We start from the raw sequence: 15,028 nt of genomic DNA, 5'->3' as shown, positions 1-15,028 counted from the left end.
CATTGTCTTTATCAGTAATAATAGTAGGTTTCATATAAATTTTGAACTTAACTTACTCATTTCATTATAAGAAGTTACTCCTATTGAGAATCATAATAGATGTAGGATGCAATAAAACAATCATAATAAAATTCAAAACATATATATACATATACATATAAAGGTGTAAGTTAGATTTCAAAACATTCAAGAAATTTCAAGTAATAAAATTAAGTGGTTTCAAATTTTACACAAGTAACCTTTTTAATCATTATTTAAAAATAGCCATTTTGTCCTTCCCTTTTATATATAGATATTTTAAAATTTTCTTTGAAGCTACATGCACTTTGGCGATGGGAAGCTACATGCACTTTGGCGATGGGCAATTTTTTTTTTCTTTTGTAGTTATACTCTAGCGGCATACCAAGTTGGCAGGGTGTGACAAGCACTTCGAGATTGTGTGACAAGCACATTTCAACATCTTGTCAATTAGGCAAGTTGATAAGGCAACCAACATGGTGCGACGAGTGATAAGGTGCAATGAGCACTTTTCACTTTGTCTTCTTAACAGAAAGTCAGGTTGATAGGGTGTGACGAGCGACGAACATGGTCCGACGAGCATTATAAATATTGTGTGATGAACACACTTTGTGATCTTGGCAACGATTTTATTGTTATTATTATTATTTTGTCAACTTGTAACAAACATTCAACATGCCTACGTATCAAAAAAAATTGTATACACAAATTTCGTGTCTAGAAAATTAAAAACAAAATATGGAACAACTCAATTTGATTGCTTTTGATAGAAATTGAGTACAATCCTCTTTATATTAAAAAAAAAAAAAAAAAAATTTATCTTCTGATTCGATCTCCTTTATTAGTTGGATTCAAGAACAGTTGAAGCTTGATCTTGAGTCGATCTCTTTAATCTTTTTCAAATATTTATAATTAAGGAAGACCGCGCAAATGATTTCTATTGATCTCAAACAATATTATTTGATAATTCTTTGAACTTATTGAATTATGGAGAAATAATGACAAGTTATAATTTTTCTTCTCTTTTAGAATGTCTTGAGAGATTGTTGAGTGTGACAGTTTCAATATTCTCTCACAAGAATTGTTCCCCCCCATTCGCCACCCCTCTACATGAAGGGATAGAATTGCAATATAAGTCATCCTTAATCTTTATCTCATTAATTTGTGATAATTAGACTTAATAATAATTACACATAATTATCTTTGTTAACCATTTTAAAAGTGAATCTTGGATTATCGGATAATTTAATATGATCCATATTTTATGGTGAGTTTAATTAATTGTAGGTTCAAAATTATACTTTCGACACTATGTAATTTTTTAGCGTCTGCGTGCCTAATTAGCTTCTTAAACTAAATTTCATGCTAAATTTTTCTAATTTACTTTAAATTTACAATTAATCGCACAACATATGATATTGTAGTTGTGTCAAGGAAAACATAGCTGAATCAGTCCAAGTGTCATTTATTTGACAGAAAAATATATATATTAATCGTTATGACTTTTTTTATTTATTTTTCTTTTTATGTCTTATAGAATTATATTTATTATTATTTTTATTTTGAAACAAAAATTAAATAATTCTAGTGCTTCATATTACCTGAATTTATTTGAGATTTCATTTACTCCGAAATGAAATCTAATTAGAGGATCAATTAATGTAAAAGGATTGCACAATATATATTAATTTATATATTATATATAAGAGATTCGAGCATGCCCAGTTTCACCACAGATGTCACCATTTTATGATGGCATGCCACCACTTCTTCTCATGCACATACAGGTGGTGGAGGCAGCCCATTTTGCAGTCTCTCTCTCCTCCTCTCTCTCTACTATGCAAGCTCACCAAAGAAGAAAACACCACCTCAGAACAGCAACCACAGCTGTTCCGCCACCACCAAACATCATGAAGGAGGAGGAGGAGGTGGTGGTGGTGGTGGAGGACTACAATTACCTCCTCCCCATACCAAACCCATTCTTTTTCTTCACAAAATTCTTGTCCTTCCAAGCAGAGATCATCTACAACTGCTTGGTTTCTGTCTTCTCACCCTTCATCTCTATCTTCTCCCTGGCTACTGAGTCCCTCTACCAAGCAAAAGTGGCGAAAGACCGAGTCGAATTGGCGGTCCATGCCGCGGCCACTGCGGTCCCTTCAAGGGTTGCACATGGCAGCAGCCTCCTGCTGAGGAGGCTAGGGTTAGGGTTTCTGGGTGCTGCGTATGTGGGGATGGTTCTAACAGTGGTCATGGTTTTGGCAGTCATATTGGGTGTTGGGTTGGTGCAGTTTTGGGTGGAGGAGCCTGTGATTGTGAGAGAGAAGTTGTACTTTGACTACACTGATATTCATCCAAACGCTGTCTTATCATTTGGTGGTGGTGGTGGTGGTGGAGGATTTGGATTTGGATTTGGAGGATACAACAAAAATAAGAAGATGGGTGTGCCAGTTGGGCACACATTTTATGTTTCTTTGGTTCTTTTGATGCCTGAATCTGATTTCAATAGAGACATTGGGGTTTTTCAGGTATGCATATATTTTCTCTTAAATTCATCTTTTATTGTTTGAACTTTTAATTAAATTGGTCTTGCAGATAAAAAGATTTCAGTGGGAAATGTGAAGGAAAGAGACAATTTTACTTAATTAAGAATGTTAAAAATAAAGTTGTATTTGATATACTATTTAGGCATAGTAGGACCATATGGCTTTAAGAAATTGATATATATCTAGGGTGGATTTTAGTTGGGTTCATTTGATTCTTCAAAACAATAAAGTTGTGTTTGGGAGCATCGAATCAGTACCTTAGAATTGAAATTTGACGAATTCTGTAAGATTTCTGTGCTGCCAAATGTTATAAATCATGGCTGCGAAGCACAATCATCTAGTTCGGCTTCTTAGAGATTTTCCTTTGATGTTTGCCACTGTCCCTTTTAGATCCCATGAGAGAATACTTCTATCAGTCGAGAAGGGGGCTAGTGATGCGAAATGGAGAAGAGAAACAATTGTTGAACTTCTCCGTTAACTAATTTATAAAGCACCTGAGTACTAAACAATGACAAATCGAATTCCCGCATAAATAGTCACATCTAATACTGAACCATAAGATTGTCATAGTTGCCGCCATTTTATCTTTGAATTTCTGAACGGCAACCTAATAATTTCAAACTCTTTGTTTGATCGAACAATGAGAATCTTTGTATATATTATTGTGCATATCTTAACTCCACACATACAAACTCATTGTCTGCACTACTCTTGTGCAGTTGAGGATTGATACACCACAAAGGGATCAGCCCGAATGTTATTTCCTGAGGGTTGAGTCTCCAATGGGACAAATGCGTGTCTGAGAATATGGTACTAAGCTAATAATATTGGTCCCGTGCTCTTGTAGCCGAAGTTTACGTCTTGTAAGCCTCTGTTATCGGAATATGGTACCAATGATTATTATATGTGATTGAAATTTCACTCTAAGAGAACCGGATGATATAAAGACATGGATAACATAATTAAGGATGTCCACCTGATACACCACGGCTAAATTAAAATACACAGCACACATTGCTGAATTATCATAATGAACATAAATTTGACATCTCCATGTAGTTCTTTCCAAACAAAGTACCATAGGGAGCATTTTTTATCATGACTCCCCTCTACAGAAGCTAGTTTTACAGTCATTTTAATCATTGACAGTTTCCTCATTTGACCAACGCATCACTAGGTCTCGGATGTATATGACAAAACCATCTAAATTTATCCTCTCAAATTTTCTCACTAATGAGAGGTACACCCCCTCACATTTTCATTAATGACCCTATCTCTTCTATTTACTCCACTCATCCATCTTAACATTCTCATTTCCGCAACATAAAGACCTTGTTCTTGTTTTTTTTTTTCGGACCCAACATTCCGCTGCATACAACATAGTTGGTCCACTAACAATCCTATAGGTTTTCCCTTTAGCCTATGTGTTTTACTTGCATCCCATAAAATCCCACTTGCTTCTATTTTGTCCAACCCGCTCCAATTCTACTAGTTACATAACTATCCATCTCTCCAGCTGTATTCTAAGTTTGATAAATATGAAACGTTTTAGTATCAAGGTTATAAGTTTTTTATTTCTACTCATTATACGTCTCTGTTTTAGGATGTTTACTATATCTTTTTTGTCCCTCTAGTTTTCTGGTTCTAATGTCAATGATTCCCACAATAGTGTTTCATGTTCCTTGATCAATGAGTTGATAATGGGTAATTCTTTTTCTTAAAATAAGAGCTTATGTAACAGAAAAACAATGAATACTGAACTTCAATTTGTGTTGAATAGTTGTTATTCATGAGTTGTGTTATCAGTTGACTGCAGAACTCATATCAACTAATGGAGATGTAATAGCTAAATCTAGCCAACCCTGCATGTTGCGGTTTCAAAGCCTCCCGGTTCGGCTCATGCGAACATTTCTTACAGGCATACCCCTGATACTAGGAATAACATCTGAAACCCAGAAGATAGTCATTGCAGTATTAAAGCACAAGGAAGGGAAACCGAGGACGAAATGTATCAGAATAACCTTGATTCCGCGGGCTGGAACTTATTCTCTTCCCCAGATATACGAAGCCGAGATTTTCCTGAACTCTCAGCTCCCTCGAGTAAAAGAAATTGTGCGCCATTGGAAATGGACATTTTTTGTGTGGACTTCACTCCATATGTACATTATGCTTCTTGCAATTCTTGGCTGTTGCTTTAGGCCACTCATCTTCGCAAAGATAGCAGCAAATTTCAAGCGATCTTCGACCAAGGAAGTGTCAAAAGAACCAAGGGATCAACCACGTCAGAGGGCTAGAGAGGAAAGGGATATTTCAGAGACATTGGGAAGATGGCGTCGAAGTAGAAGCAAGAGGAAGGCAATGCTGTTGCAAGGGTATTTGCCCGAGGCTGAAGGCTCGTCTGCTTCGAGCATTACCATAGCTAGAGAAGATATGAGTGCGACTAGAGATGACACAAGCACAGTTGTTGGAGAAGATGATGGGGATGCAGAATCAGTCCATTTTGGAGGCTGGGTTGACGGGTAAGTTTTGATGTTCTTGTTGTTTAGTATATATAATTATTACTTGTAAGGAAATTTTGTAACATTCCATTAAGAAGTCCTTTGCAGTTTGTTTGCGTTACATAGTACACACATTTTAAATCAAGTGAAGATATAGCAAACTCAAATACTGAGCTTCAACCTGTGAGTTGAAGATTAGAAGGACAAAGAAACGAAGCCCCAATGGGAATGTCCCTGTGGGAGTAAACTTACTTTCATTTTACTTAAAATTTGTAAAAAAAATATTTTACGAACTACCAAACACTAGAAACTGCTGAAAACATTTTGAAAATATATTTTACTTCGAAACTACAGGACCTTAACTTTTTTCTTTTAGGGTAGGTAAGCAACACACGCACAATGCATTGCCCCATGTGGGGTATGAACCTCTCACCTCCCCGGTTGGGGAGGAGAGTTCATACCATTTGGGCCAATGGCCAGCAGTGGCAGATGGACCTCTTTGAAATTATTGTATGGTCTTGGGACCATTGGTTCCCCGACCAAAAACCAACCACTAGTTGAAAATTTCTCCTTTAACTTATTAATCTTAAAATCTCATATTTGAAGTATGGTGATCTAAAAGGGTTCTCTTTTTTTTCCTCATGGAATGTTAGACTGTCAAATTCAGAATATGCTTACCCTAATTGATGCCCTAGCAAAACAATGTAAAGAAGCTAACCCTGTGCAGTGAATACCGAATGTGAGAAGATGATTTCGGTGATGAACTGCATGGAATGTCTGTCAAATTCTCAGGTGATCAAAAACATTCCAAGTTTCAAACCCATCACTGATGGCACATAACACCGAACAACAAGAATTCCTTAATTCATTAACAGCCTTAACAGCTTGTTTGGTAGGGGAAGTACAATGGAAGGAAGGAAAGGAGAGGAAAGCCTTTTCTTCGTTTGGTAGGTCAGAAGAGACGAGGAAAACGAAGGAAAGACAAAAAGCCCCTTCTCTAGGACGGCCATAACCCTTCCTCCCAAAGTGGATGGATGGAAATGACGAGAGAGCTATTTTTCTTCCTTCTGGCATTATTACCTTTCCAAAACAGCCATTTGCATTATATAAAGAAATAATGATCAATATCACATAATACCTTTCCATCACAGCCCATTAACACAGAATGAGAAGCATCCCTTTCTTTTCATAAGAAAGCAGTTTCCCACCAAACTTGCTTTTCACTAATGAACAACAAGGTTCAAGGACAAACATTAGAAAATGCTGGTATTGATTTACACATGCACCATAAATGTTGAATGTATAGATCTATCAGTCCCTGTTGGCTTCATGAAGAAACGGATTAATCTTAATACCACAATCAATATTCCGAACTTTTGGCATGATTTCGTGTCCTTGTTCTCATAACATTCATTTATATATATAGTGTTTTAATGCCAGATATAAACTATAAGTCCCAAAATGGTTTTTATTGGATTCTCCCAAATCACAAAATAAAAAATATACCGCATTTTAACAGAGAACGCAAAATTATTTAGGTGTGAATAGACAATTTTGGTAAGAACAAGAAAATGCAAACACACCTGCAAAGCAGAACTCCCACAGTTTTATTGGATGGCCTGGTAACACTTCTCAAGTAGAGTGACGTTTTAAGTCAGTTTGTGAATGGTTTTCATATCAGCAGCTTCCTGGAGAGTCCCTTTCTCGACATGGTCCCACCACTTGAACAAGAAATTGTCGACAACTAGCCTAAACCAAGGGGACAATTTCAGACCTCCCTCACCAGCATCGGCTTTTCTCAACAGCTCTTTCAACTGATCTCGGTTCACGTATTTAACATCAGCAACTTCATCAGGATTTGGATGCATATTGACGTCTCGGATTATGAAGAGAAGGTAATCCACTGAAGATTGAAGAAAATGGTCTCAAAGTCGAAGTAAAAAAGGAAAATTTCCATGACCAGCAGTAAAGCAAAATTTCACTTAATTGATATCTAGATGTGACATGTAACAGTAAAAAGCAACCTGCCAGCCAAGCTTACAACAAGTATAGTGCAAAAGCTTTTTGGTGCGGGTGGTCAATCTCATATATATACTCCAAAAGAAGAGTGCAAAATCTTTTTCGTGCAGGTGGTCAATCTCATTTGTTTGCTACTGTTGCAAATTTTTAATGAGACCAAAAGGCAACATCCAAATGAAAAAAATAATAATAATAATAAAATGGACAATGGCAGAAGACAAATCACAAGGTTCAAAATGAATAGGACTAAGAAATATTACGTTCATGCTCTCCCCATTTCCCATCAGATGGAGCCTTGTACAGCATTCGCCCCAGCGGGATGAACTGATCAACTGGCACATCTTCAGCAGGAATACCCAGTTCATCCAAAAGTTTCCTTTGTGCAGCATTCCTCGCCCCTGGTAATTAATTTAAAATAGAAGTTAATGAGAAAATGTCCTTGTCACTGATGGTAAAGGTGTCTTTACTAGTTAAAATACATACCAAGGGCATTTTCATCAATAAGCTCAGATTCTCTATATAATGGGTGGCTGCAGCAGGTGTTTGTCCACACCAGAGGGAATGTGACCTTTGTTGCAGATCTTTGCTGCAAATTCAACAGAGATTACAATGTTTAACAAAAGAATTCCACCTAATACTTGCAATTTGAAAAATGTAATGAATGGGTATCGCAAAGCCCTTATGTTAATGAATGGGAATGCCATCTACCTTACAGGGCATTCAAAAGATGGTTGAGCAGAAAGTAATTACAAGAAAATTTGCAAAAGGCAAATGAAAAGTTATAATCATCACTTTAAACTTATACTACAAATAGATGGGGTAAACAATTTCAAAATATACATGCTGAAGCGTTGAAAGTCCAGCTTCTAGGATCCTGGAAAAGAGAGGTGACATCCTTGAGGACGTACCGGGGGTTGAAGACCATTGGTCAACACTCTAGATTGGTACAAAATGGAGGTGTGGTTATCTCATTCTACGTTGAAGACCATTGGTCAACACTCTAGATTGGTACAAAATGGAGGTGTGGTTATCTCATTCTACCTCTCCACGAGTCTCCAAAGTGGCAGCTCATATGGCATTTTTGTATCCTGTCATGTTGCATCCTCAAAAAATCTGCCATGTCATTCTGCCAACTTACCACATAACACACTCCAAAAAGATATTTCTCCTTCTCCCGCCAACATGTGGATGCATCTCCACAAAAGGGTGGCGGTGGGGTGGGGGGAGGGAGAGAGAGAGAGAGGCTCCAAGTGAACAACTGGCAAAACTTGTGGTATATTAGGTAGGGGTATTTTATCATTTTGTGCAAGATGTTTTTGAAAAGGAAAAAAAAAACTATTATAATATAATGAGGGGCAAACATGACATGTCAACTACAATTTTAATGTAGACATTAGCTACGAAAAGGGGTATATCTTAAGTTTTTGCAAACTTGTCATCTATGTAATTCAGGCAAACAGTGCAATTAATCCTTCTATGAATAGCGGTAAGAGTTCCAAGAAAAGTAATGACAAGTTGACAACAAGACAAACTTGAACCTTTTCTTTAATTGGTAGAAGTTCTAAGAGGGTAGTAATGACCCAAGGATTCTTTGATTCTCCCCATCACAATCAGTCCCTTTATTGTAAAATTGCCTTGGTTTTCACTCTAATCCAATCCACTAGGATCTCAACAAGCTTACTTGTAATACTTCCATCACTCTAAAGAAACCACATTTTTCAAGTGAAGACATTGAACACTGATATAATAGTGAACGGACAGAACAACAATTGTGGTCAAAATCACACTAGTCACACTGCAAGCACACCACTGCTCTGTTGCCTCTCTTAAGTCTGTAATACCCCTACCACCACAACAAATTTTCCACTTTGAGGAAAAAGAAGTAGGAAAGGAATTAATTTTATATACCTTAATGGCAATAAAAATTGGTGATTTATCACACAATAGCTTCATAATGGAGTCACCCACCTAATATACCAAGCAATGGCACTTCTTTAGCCCCAAATGTAACTATACCCAAGTTACGTCAAGGGTGAGTCCCACCTTGGCTGCTGCTGCAGCAGGCCCCACAAAAACTGAACCCAGACCTATGACTGCCACATCTATAGTCTATACCATCAAAATAGATATACTTGTCACCTTTCAAACCAATCGTCAATTTAACCACATCAGTGACCACGGCCACTACTCCCCGAAGCGTAGGTAAGCACTTGCTGTAGTCAAGACTTGTCTAATAATAATGCTCTCATTTTATCCTCAACACTTCTCCCCCTTTTCTTCTTTAACATTAATGTTAGTCCAACAATGATAGGAAAAACTATCAAAACTAATTAAGTAAAATGAGGAAAAGAGCCCAACGTAGTATAATCTATTTAAGGATAATCTTTCTTTAACATGTTATTCTACATCAAGGTAACTATTACCAAACTGTTGCTTTTTTTAACCTCCCTTTCTTGATGACGGAAGAGAATCTTTTATGAATGATAATGTAAGTTTTGAAATAAATTCTTTCAACAATTGAACACGTCTCTCACAATAAATTCTTTCAACAATTGAACGAGTGTCTCTGACATATATATGGTCATAGTATACCCACAAAATGACTCCTCTGCAAGGAGATAAGCTACTAAATAGCCAATAATGTTCCACAATGGTACGCATGCATTGCAATCACATACACTGACATTTCTAACCCATAAAAATTTAACAAATACCTGAAGGAGTAGCTCATATTTTGAGTTGAACAAAAATACACTGAAAGCTCTGTGTAGCAAATTTTCCGATTCAATTTTTTCCATCAAGTGGCCTGCAGATTATAAAACCATAAATACAGTTAAAAATAAATAAGAAAAAAAAAATTAAAATAAAAAGGATGTAATTGTTTCCTTATGCATAAAAAATGTGGTGATAACACAGACTAGAATGCAGCGTGTCCAAAGCATGCAGTAACCAAATAACTGATGCTCCTTTAGTTCGAAGCATGCATGTGAAAAAAAATAGAAAAATATAATAATAATGATGATGCTTTGTTTAGTTAAGTAGACAGTAGAGGAGAAGAAAGGAGAATCTGGAATTTCAGTACAACATGCCAACATCAAATAGCTCTAAAAAATTTCTCTGTTACATCCACTTCTTGGAAGCCAAAAGAAATATAAATCACGCTAAAAATCACTTAAATATAGCTAAATATAATACAGACAGAAAAAATAAAAGGACTACATTTTCAAAACAAAGCCTCAATGATAATTTCAGAATATCTGTCTCGTTACTTTTCTGTCATTATACTGTATGCTTTGCAGGTTTCTACTGTACCATGCTAGTAAGGTGTGAACATTTTGCTAGTACATTTGCTAGAAAAATATCAGTCTGCTGGAGACAAATTTCCATAACAATAAATGGAGAATACATAGAAAAAAAAAGTGGAGAACAAAAACATGTCAATACTTGCTAGCCCAGTGCATGAGGCTCCCGCCATTGCAGGGTCTAGGGAGGGTCAGATATAGGCGGCCTTACCTCCGCATGTAGAGGCAGTTCCCAGATTTGAACCTGTGAGTCAGTGACATCTAGGTCACAATGGAGCAACCTTACAGTGGCACCAAAGATTACCTTACAGGTCCATATTTTGTTATTAAATTTACTTTTTCAAGAACCTCTGACAACACATACAATATTAGAAATGCAGAGAGTTGGTACTCACATTTTCATTTTAAATCATTTTTTATTTCATCAAAAAAAGAGAATACTGAAAATGGCATTATTTCAAGATTTAAACAGATTTTATTCCAAAATATTTGACCACCTCATTATTTGCTGATGCATTTCTTTAAAGAACCAAATGAATTCTTCATATGTAATTAGATCAATTATAGAGGGTTGTAGCAATGCAGGTAATTTTGTAGTTTCATAAACTTTGAAAATTGTTATGTTCTCTCCTAATCATATAACACAATAACATCCATCAAAATGAATGCAAATTTGTCGCTTCATAAACTTTGTGAATTGTCTTGGCTGTAGTATCAGCACAATTTGTTCATAAAATAAATTTACCTAATAAAACAGCTAAAAAAAGTAGTATCTTATAGGAAATTAGTAAAATTTAAATAATTAAAATCATTTATTGCACAAAACTCCCTGAAATATGTAGAATTTGTGCTATATAAAATTTTCATGTTACCCGGTTTAATAAAATTAACCTTCCTGAACTATTGAAAGTTTGCAAATAAGGCCAACAGCCTAACCATCATTGACCGTCTGTTAAATGTGTCTTGAAAATTACTAAATTGCCCTTAAGGTTAATTACACACAGCCCCTAAATTATAAAAATATTGCACATTGCCCCTAGAACAAGGGAAATATGCCAATTTCTTATAGTTCAAGGAGGGTTTATGCAAATTAATCAAAAAAGAGATGACGGATTTTCAAAAAGCCTAAAAACTTTGATAGTGTATTTCTTATGATAACTTGACGAAAGGGATTTTAGTATTTCAGGGTGGTTATATATTAAAATTTTAGTATGGAGGAGAGATACGCAAATACTTTGTAGTTTAGGAAAGTTTTATGCAGTTGACCCTAATTTTAACAAACACCGTGATAACACTAAATAATATTTTTTTTAGAAATATATTAGTGTGAAAACCCAAATTAACAAATACTGAATATGTGGCATGCAAATAAATATATATATTACAAATGGCTAATTTCAATTATACAACACTCAAGACTGCACCCAAGAAAGTTACAAAATGAATATCCTACTTACAATTGTATTTGGTATCATGACCAACAACATGATCGTTCTCATCTACCAAAATACATCTGCAAAAAATTTAAGAATGGAGAAACTGTCGTTAAAACCAGGGAAGTAAATGGCATTGACTGAAAAATAAATATATAAAGCTTTAATCCTACAGGTGGAGAAAAAAATGAGAGAAATGAAATGTAGGGTTGTCTCTGACCAAGGAAAAAATAAACTTGAAGAATAATAGTCAAAGCAAGTCAGTTTACACTATATTACCATATGGTAGTATGAATGTCCATGGAAAATTTGGATAGTTGATATGCATGATGAACACAGAATTAATTATGGAAAACTGCCAGAGAAACATGTCTGAAATTCAACTGGATAGATATCAACATAGAATCTGAAAGTACTTCAAGCAAGAGTCATCCTTACTCCCCTTAATATTTGTTGGAAAATTGACTTTATTTTTCTTTCCTTATGTTAAGGCTTGATGTACTCCATATGTTAAGGTTTGACGTACTCCTTTTGTATGTATACAAAGAGTGGCTAGTGTCATTACGAGTCAAGCAAATTTACACATATTTTACTTTTATAATGATTGAAATATTCCTCCAATTCAACTACTCGTGACCCCTTCAATATTTAGAGTTCCATAAAGCAAAAGCTAATTGCTCCTTCCTAATAGTGCATAATGTTGAACAAAACTAAAAAATCCTCTCCTTATCTCATGTCTTAGAAGTTGTGCTACAAATTATTTCCCTTATAAAAATTAAATCACCGTACATAAACTTTTGCGGATAAGAAACAAATAAAAGGATTAAAAATTCATTTATATCTCATTTTCTACATTTTTATATGAAAAACTTTTACAAACTTATCAGCCATTAAGAATAGTAAATTATCAACTAAAACAGATAAAACAGAGCCAGAATAAGAAAATTAAGTTACCAAAGGCGCCATGGTCTACAATCCCATAGTTTTCATCCAAGGCACCAGCTTTTCTCAATGGTTCAACTGATGCAAACACCACTTTTAAATTGTAACTCCCTACCTCGCGACACTCATTATGTGCCACACATCAGTGCCAAAAAAAACTCCACCTTTGCTACTGCTCCCCTTAGATTGAACCTCAACTCACTGACTGATCACATCTAGCCAAGCATAACTGCATAACACCTGAGGATTTAGACCATCTGGCTTTTGGCTTCAGATATGAAAGCCACATATTCTTCTTTGAAATTTCCAAATATCCTTTTAGAATTTTTCAAAAATTAATGTTTCTGAAAACCATCCTTATCGTTTTGGATTCACTTTGACTTTTCATCCAAGGAAGATGAAAAACGAGAAACAACATAATCTCAAAAATCTTTCCCATTTTCATTAAAACCAAAAGAAAGTTTCAGTAACATAATATCAAAACGTAGACCCCCTAAAAATGATAAGGACACCTGATAATTTGGCTCCTTCCATGACATGCTTTTCTTTCCTTTTTTTTTGGAGCAATCACCGTCAGTAGATTCAGGCCCGACAAAGGATGTGGTGCCCATCTTAAAAAGCAAATGAGTGATTGATAGGAAAAGAAGCCTAAACATCCACAAACTACTTTTCAACTAATATAACTAAAGTTCTTCCATTCCTCACCCAGATACATTTAGGGGTAAAACAAAATAAGAAGAATTTATTGTAACTTATTAAACTGAGGGTATGCCCTCTGTTGTAGTTTATTGCTTTATCTTAAAACAACTCTAAACACATCTTCCAATTCACAAAACAAGCAAAATCACACAACAGAAATTTAAAAATAATAATTTTTTCTTTTTTGATAAGTAAAAATAATAATAATAATAATAATACTAACAGAATTACTCTGTCAGCAGGAAAAAACCTGCAAAATTATTAGACTTCAAGTAAAGTAAATATCATGATTAGGAAACATAAACAACATCTATATCAACATATATATGTAATTCATGATCAAAAATTTTATTTTCCTTTATCCAATTTTATCTGAAACCAAACAAGATCAAAATAAGACAAACCTCAATAAAAAAATTTTAAAAAATTACAGTTAAAGAAATTGTTATATTAGAAGTATGAGAAAGGGGTAACTGACTCGTCTTCGAACATGAGACGCCTCTGGACAGCATCCATGCCGGCATCAGTAGCGGCGTCACCCATGGAGGTGGTGGTGGTGGTGGTGGCGGCGGCGGTGACGAACTGACGAGAGGGCGACACGTGGGAAGAGAGGGGCCAGAAGCTCCGGCTTCCAGTGCCTCTGAGGGTGAGAGGGTTTCCAGAGTGAGAGAGCAGTGAGAAGCAAGGGGGCTTGAGAGAGGTGAATGAAGAAGAGAGCCTATTAGCGACGCTTTGTAAATGTGTAGCTATTGACATTTTTGGAAGAGAATCTCCGCCATCAAACGCTGACCTTCCTACTCACGCCCGCCATTGACGCACTTTTATGCTCCATATATAAACTATATATGTAGTATAATTGTTTTCTTATTATTTAAGTTAATAATATGGTGTATAGTTTTGATAAATTAATTTTGATATTCTATTTAAGTTTCCAAATGCCATTTATGCCCCAATATTTGTTAATTATGTGTAGAATTCATACACACTACATTTTCATTTATATATATTTTTCTTTTAGATAGTAAATTACAAATTAGATAGTAAGACTGCAAGAGACTATAATCCTATTTTGTTTTTTTATCAAATATAAATGTATAATATTATGTTGTTTGATTAAAAGTTCTAAAAAAAAAAATTAGGAGTTGAATGTTAAAGTATTAGTTATAAATGAATAAATTGTTTTTATTTTTAAGCATTTGATAAAATTAAAACTTTTATTATAAATGACCTAAGAAGCATTGTCTCTGTCCTACACTGCGTTGGACATCGACACTCTATGGACGCGCCTAGCGTCCGACACTTCATGGTCGTGTCCATTAGTTAAAAATAAATTTTGTTACTTCAGACACTTAGCCGACGTATCTCAAACACTTAGTCAACATATTCTGAACACGAGACTATCATATCCTACCCTCTATGTTTTATTTAAAAACAAAAAGGACTGCTAAATACAGTCGCAACTGCAGATCCACTGCGGATCCACATTCGCAGTTCCTATTGGATAGTTTTAAATGAATTTAACTTTTTCTTTTTTTACCGTTGTGTTTTAAATGGATTTGATCTCGTCTCTTTTT

General features: G+C 35.3%; 2 protein-coding genes across 2 annotated transcripts; one reads left to right on the top strand and one right to left on the bottom strand.

Annotated features, from left to right (window-relative positions):
* The first annotated feature begins 1,754 nt into the window (after positions 1-1,754).
* Positions 1,755-5,084, top strand: LOC132314171 (seipin-1-like). The gene is made up of 2 exons (XM_059813065.1): positions 1,755-2,543; positions 4,368-5,084. The coding sequence occupies exons 1-2, from the start codon at positions 1,755-1,757 to the stop codon at positions 5,082-5,084; spliced, it is 1,506 nt and encodes a 501-aa protein (XP_059669048.1).
* Positions 5,085-6,502: 1,418 nt separating this feature from the next.
* Positions 6,503-14,296, bottom strand: LOC132311614 (isopentenyl-diphosphate Delta-isomerase I). Its single transcript, XM_059809613.1, has 6 exons — positions 13,933-14,296; positions 11,838-11,893; positions 9,793-9,884; positions 7,562-7,664; positions 7,339-7,476; positions 6,503-6,962 (listed from the first exon to the last, which is right to left on the bottom strand). Exons 1-6 carry the CDS (start codon positions 14,208-14,210, stop codon positions 6,709-6,711), a joined length of 921 nt encoding a protein of 306 aa, XP_059665596.1. The 5' UTR covers positions 14,211-14,296; the 3' UTR covers positions 6,503-6,708.
* Positions 14,297-15,028: the final 732 nt, after the last annotated feature.

The sequence above is a fragment of the Cornus florida genome, unplaced genomic scaffold, assembly GCF_030987335.1.
Source record: "Cornus florida cultivar Cherokee Brave unplaced genomic scaffold, ASM3098733v1 CherokeeBrave_3.0.0_Hap2_Chr06, whole genome shotgun sequence".
NCBI classification, from domain to species: domain Eukaryota; kingdom Viridiplantae; phylum Streptophyta; class Magnoliopsida; order Cornales; family Cornaceae; genus Cornus; species Cornus florida.
This window is presented reverse-complemented; position numbering and strand designations above follow the sequence as displayed.

Excerpts from the sequence above, each read along its gene's own strand:
- LOC132314171 (XM_059813065.1), top strand. The coding sequence starts at position 1,755 with ATGTCACCATTTTATGATGGCATGCCACCACTTCTTCTCATGCACATA. Across the intron at positions 2,544-4,367 it reads GAGACATTGGGGTTTTTCAG|TTGACTGCAGAACTCATATC; the intron begins GTATGCATATAT and ends TTGTGTTATCAG.
- LOC132311614 (XM_059809613.1), bottom strand. The coding sequence starts at position 14,210 with ATGTCAATAGCTACACATTTACAAAGCGTCGCTAATAGGCTCTCTTCT. Across the intron at positions 7,477-7,561 it reads TATTGATGAAAATGCCCTTG|GGGCGAGGAATGCTGCACAA; the intron begins GTATGTATTTTA and ends ATTAATTACCAG. Across the intron at positions 6,963-7,338 it reads GAAATGGGGAGAGCATGAAC|TGGATTACCTTCTCTTCATA; the intron begins GTAATATTTCTT and ends TTCAATCTTCAG.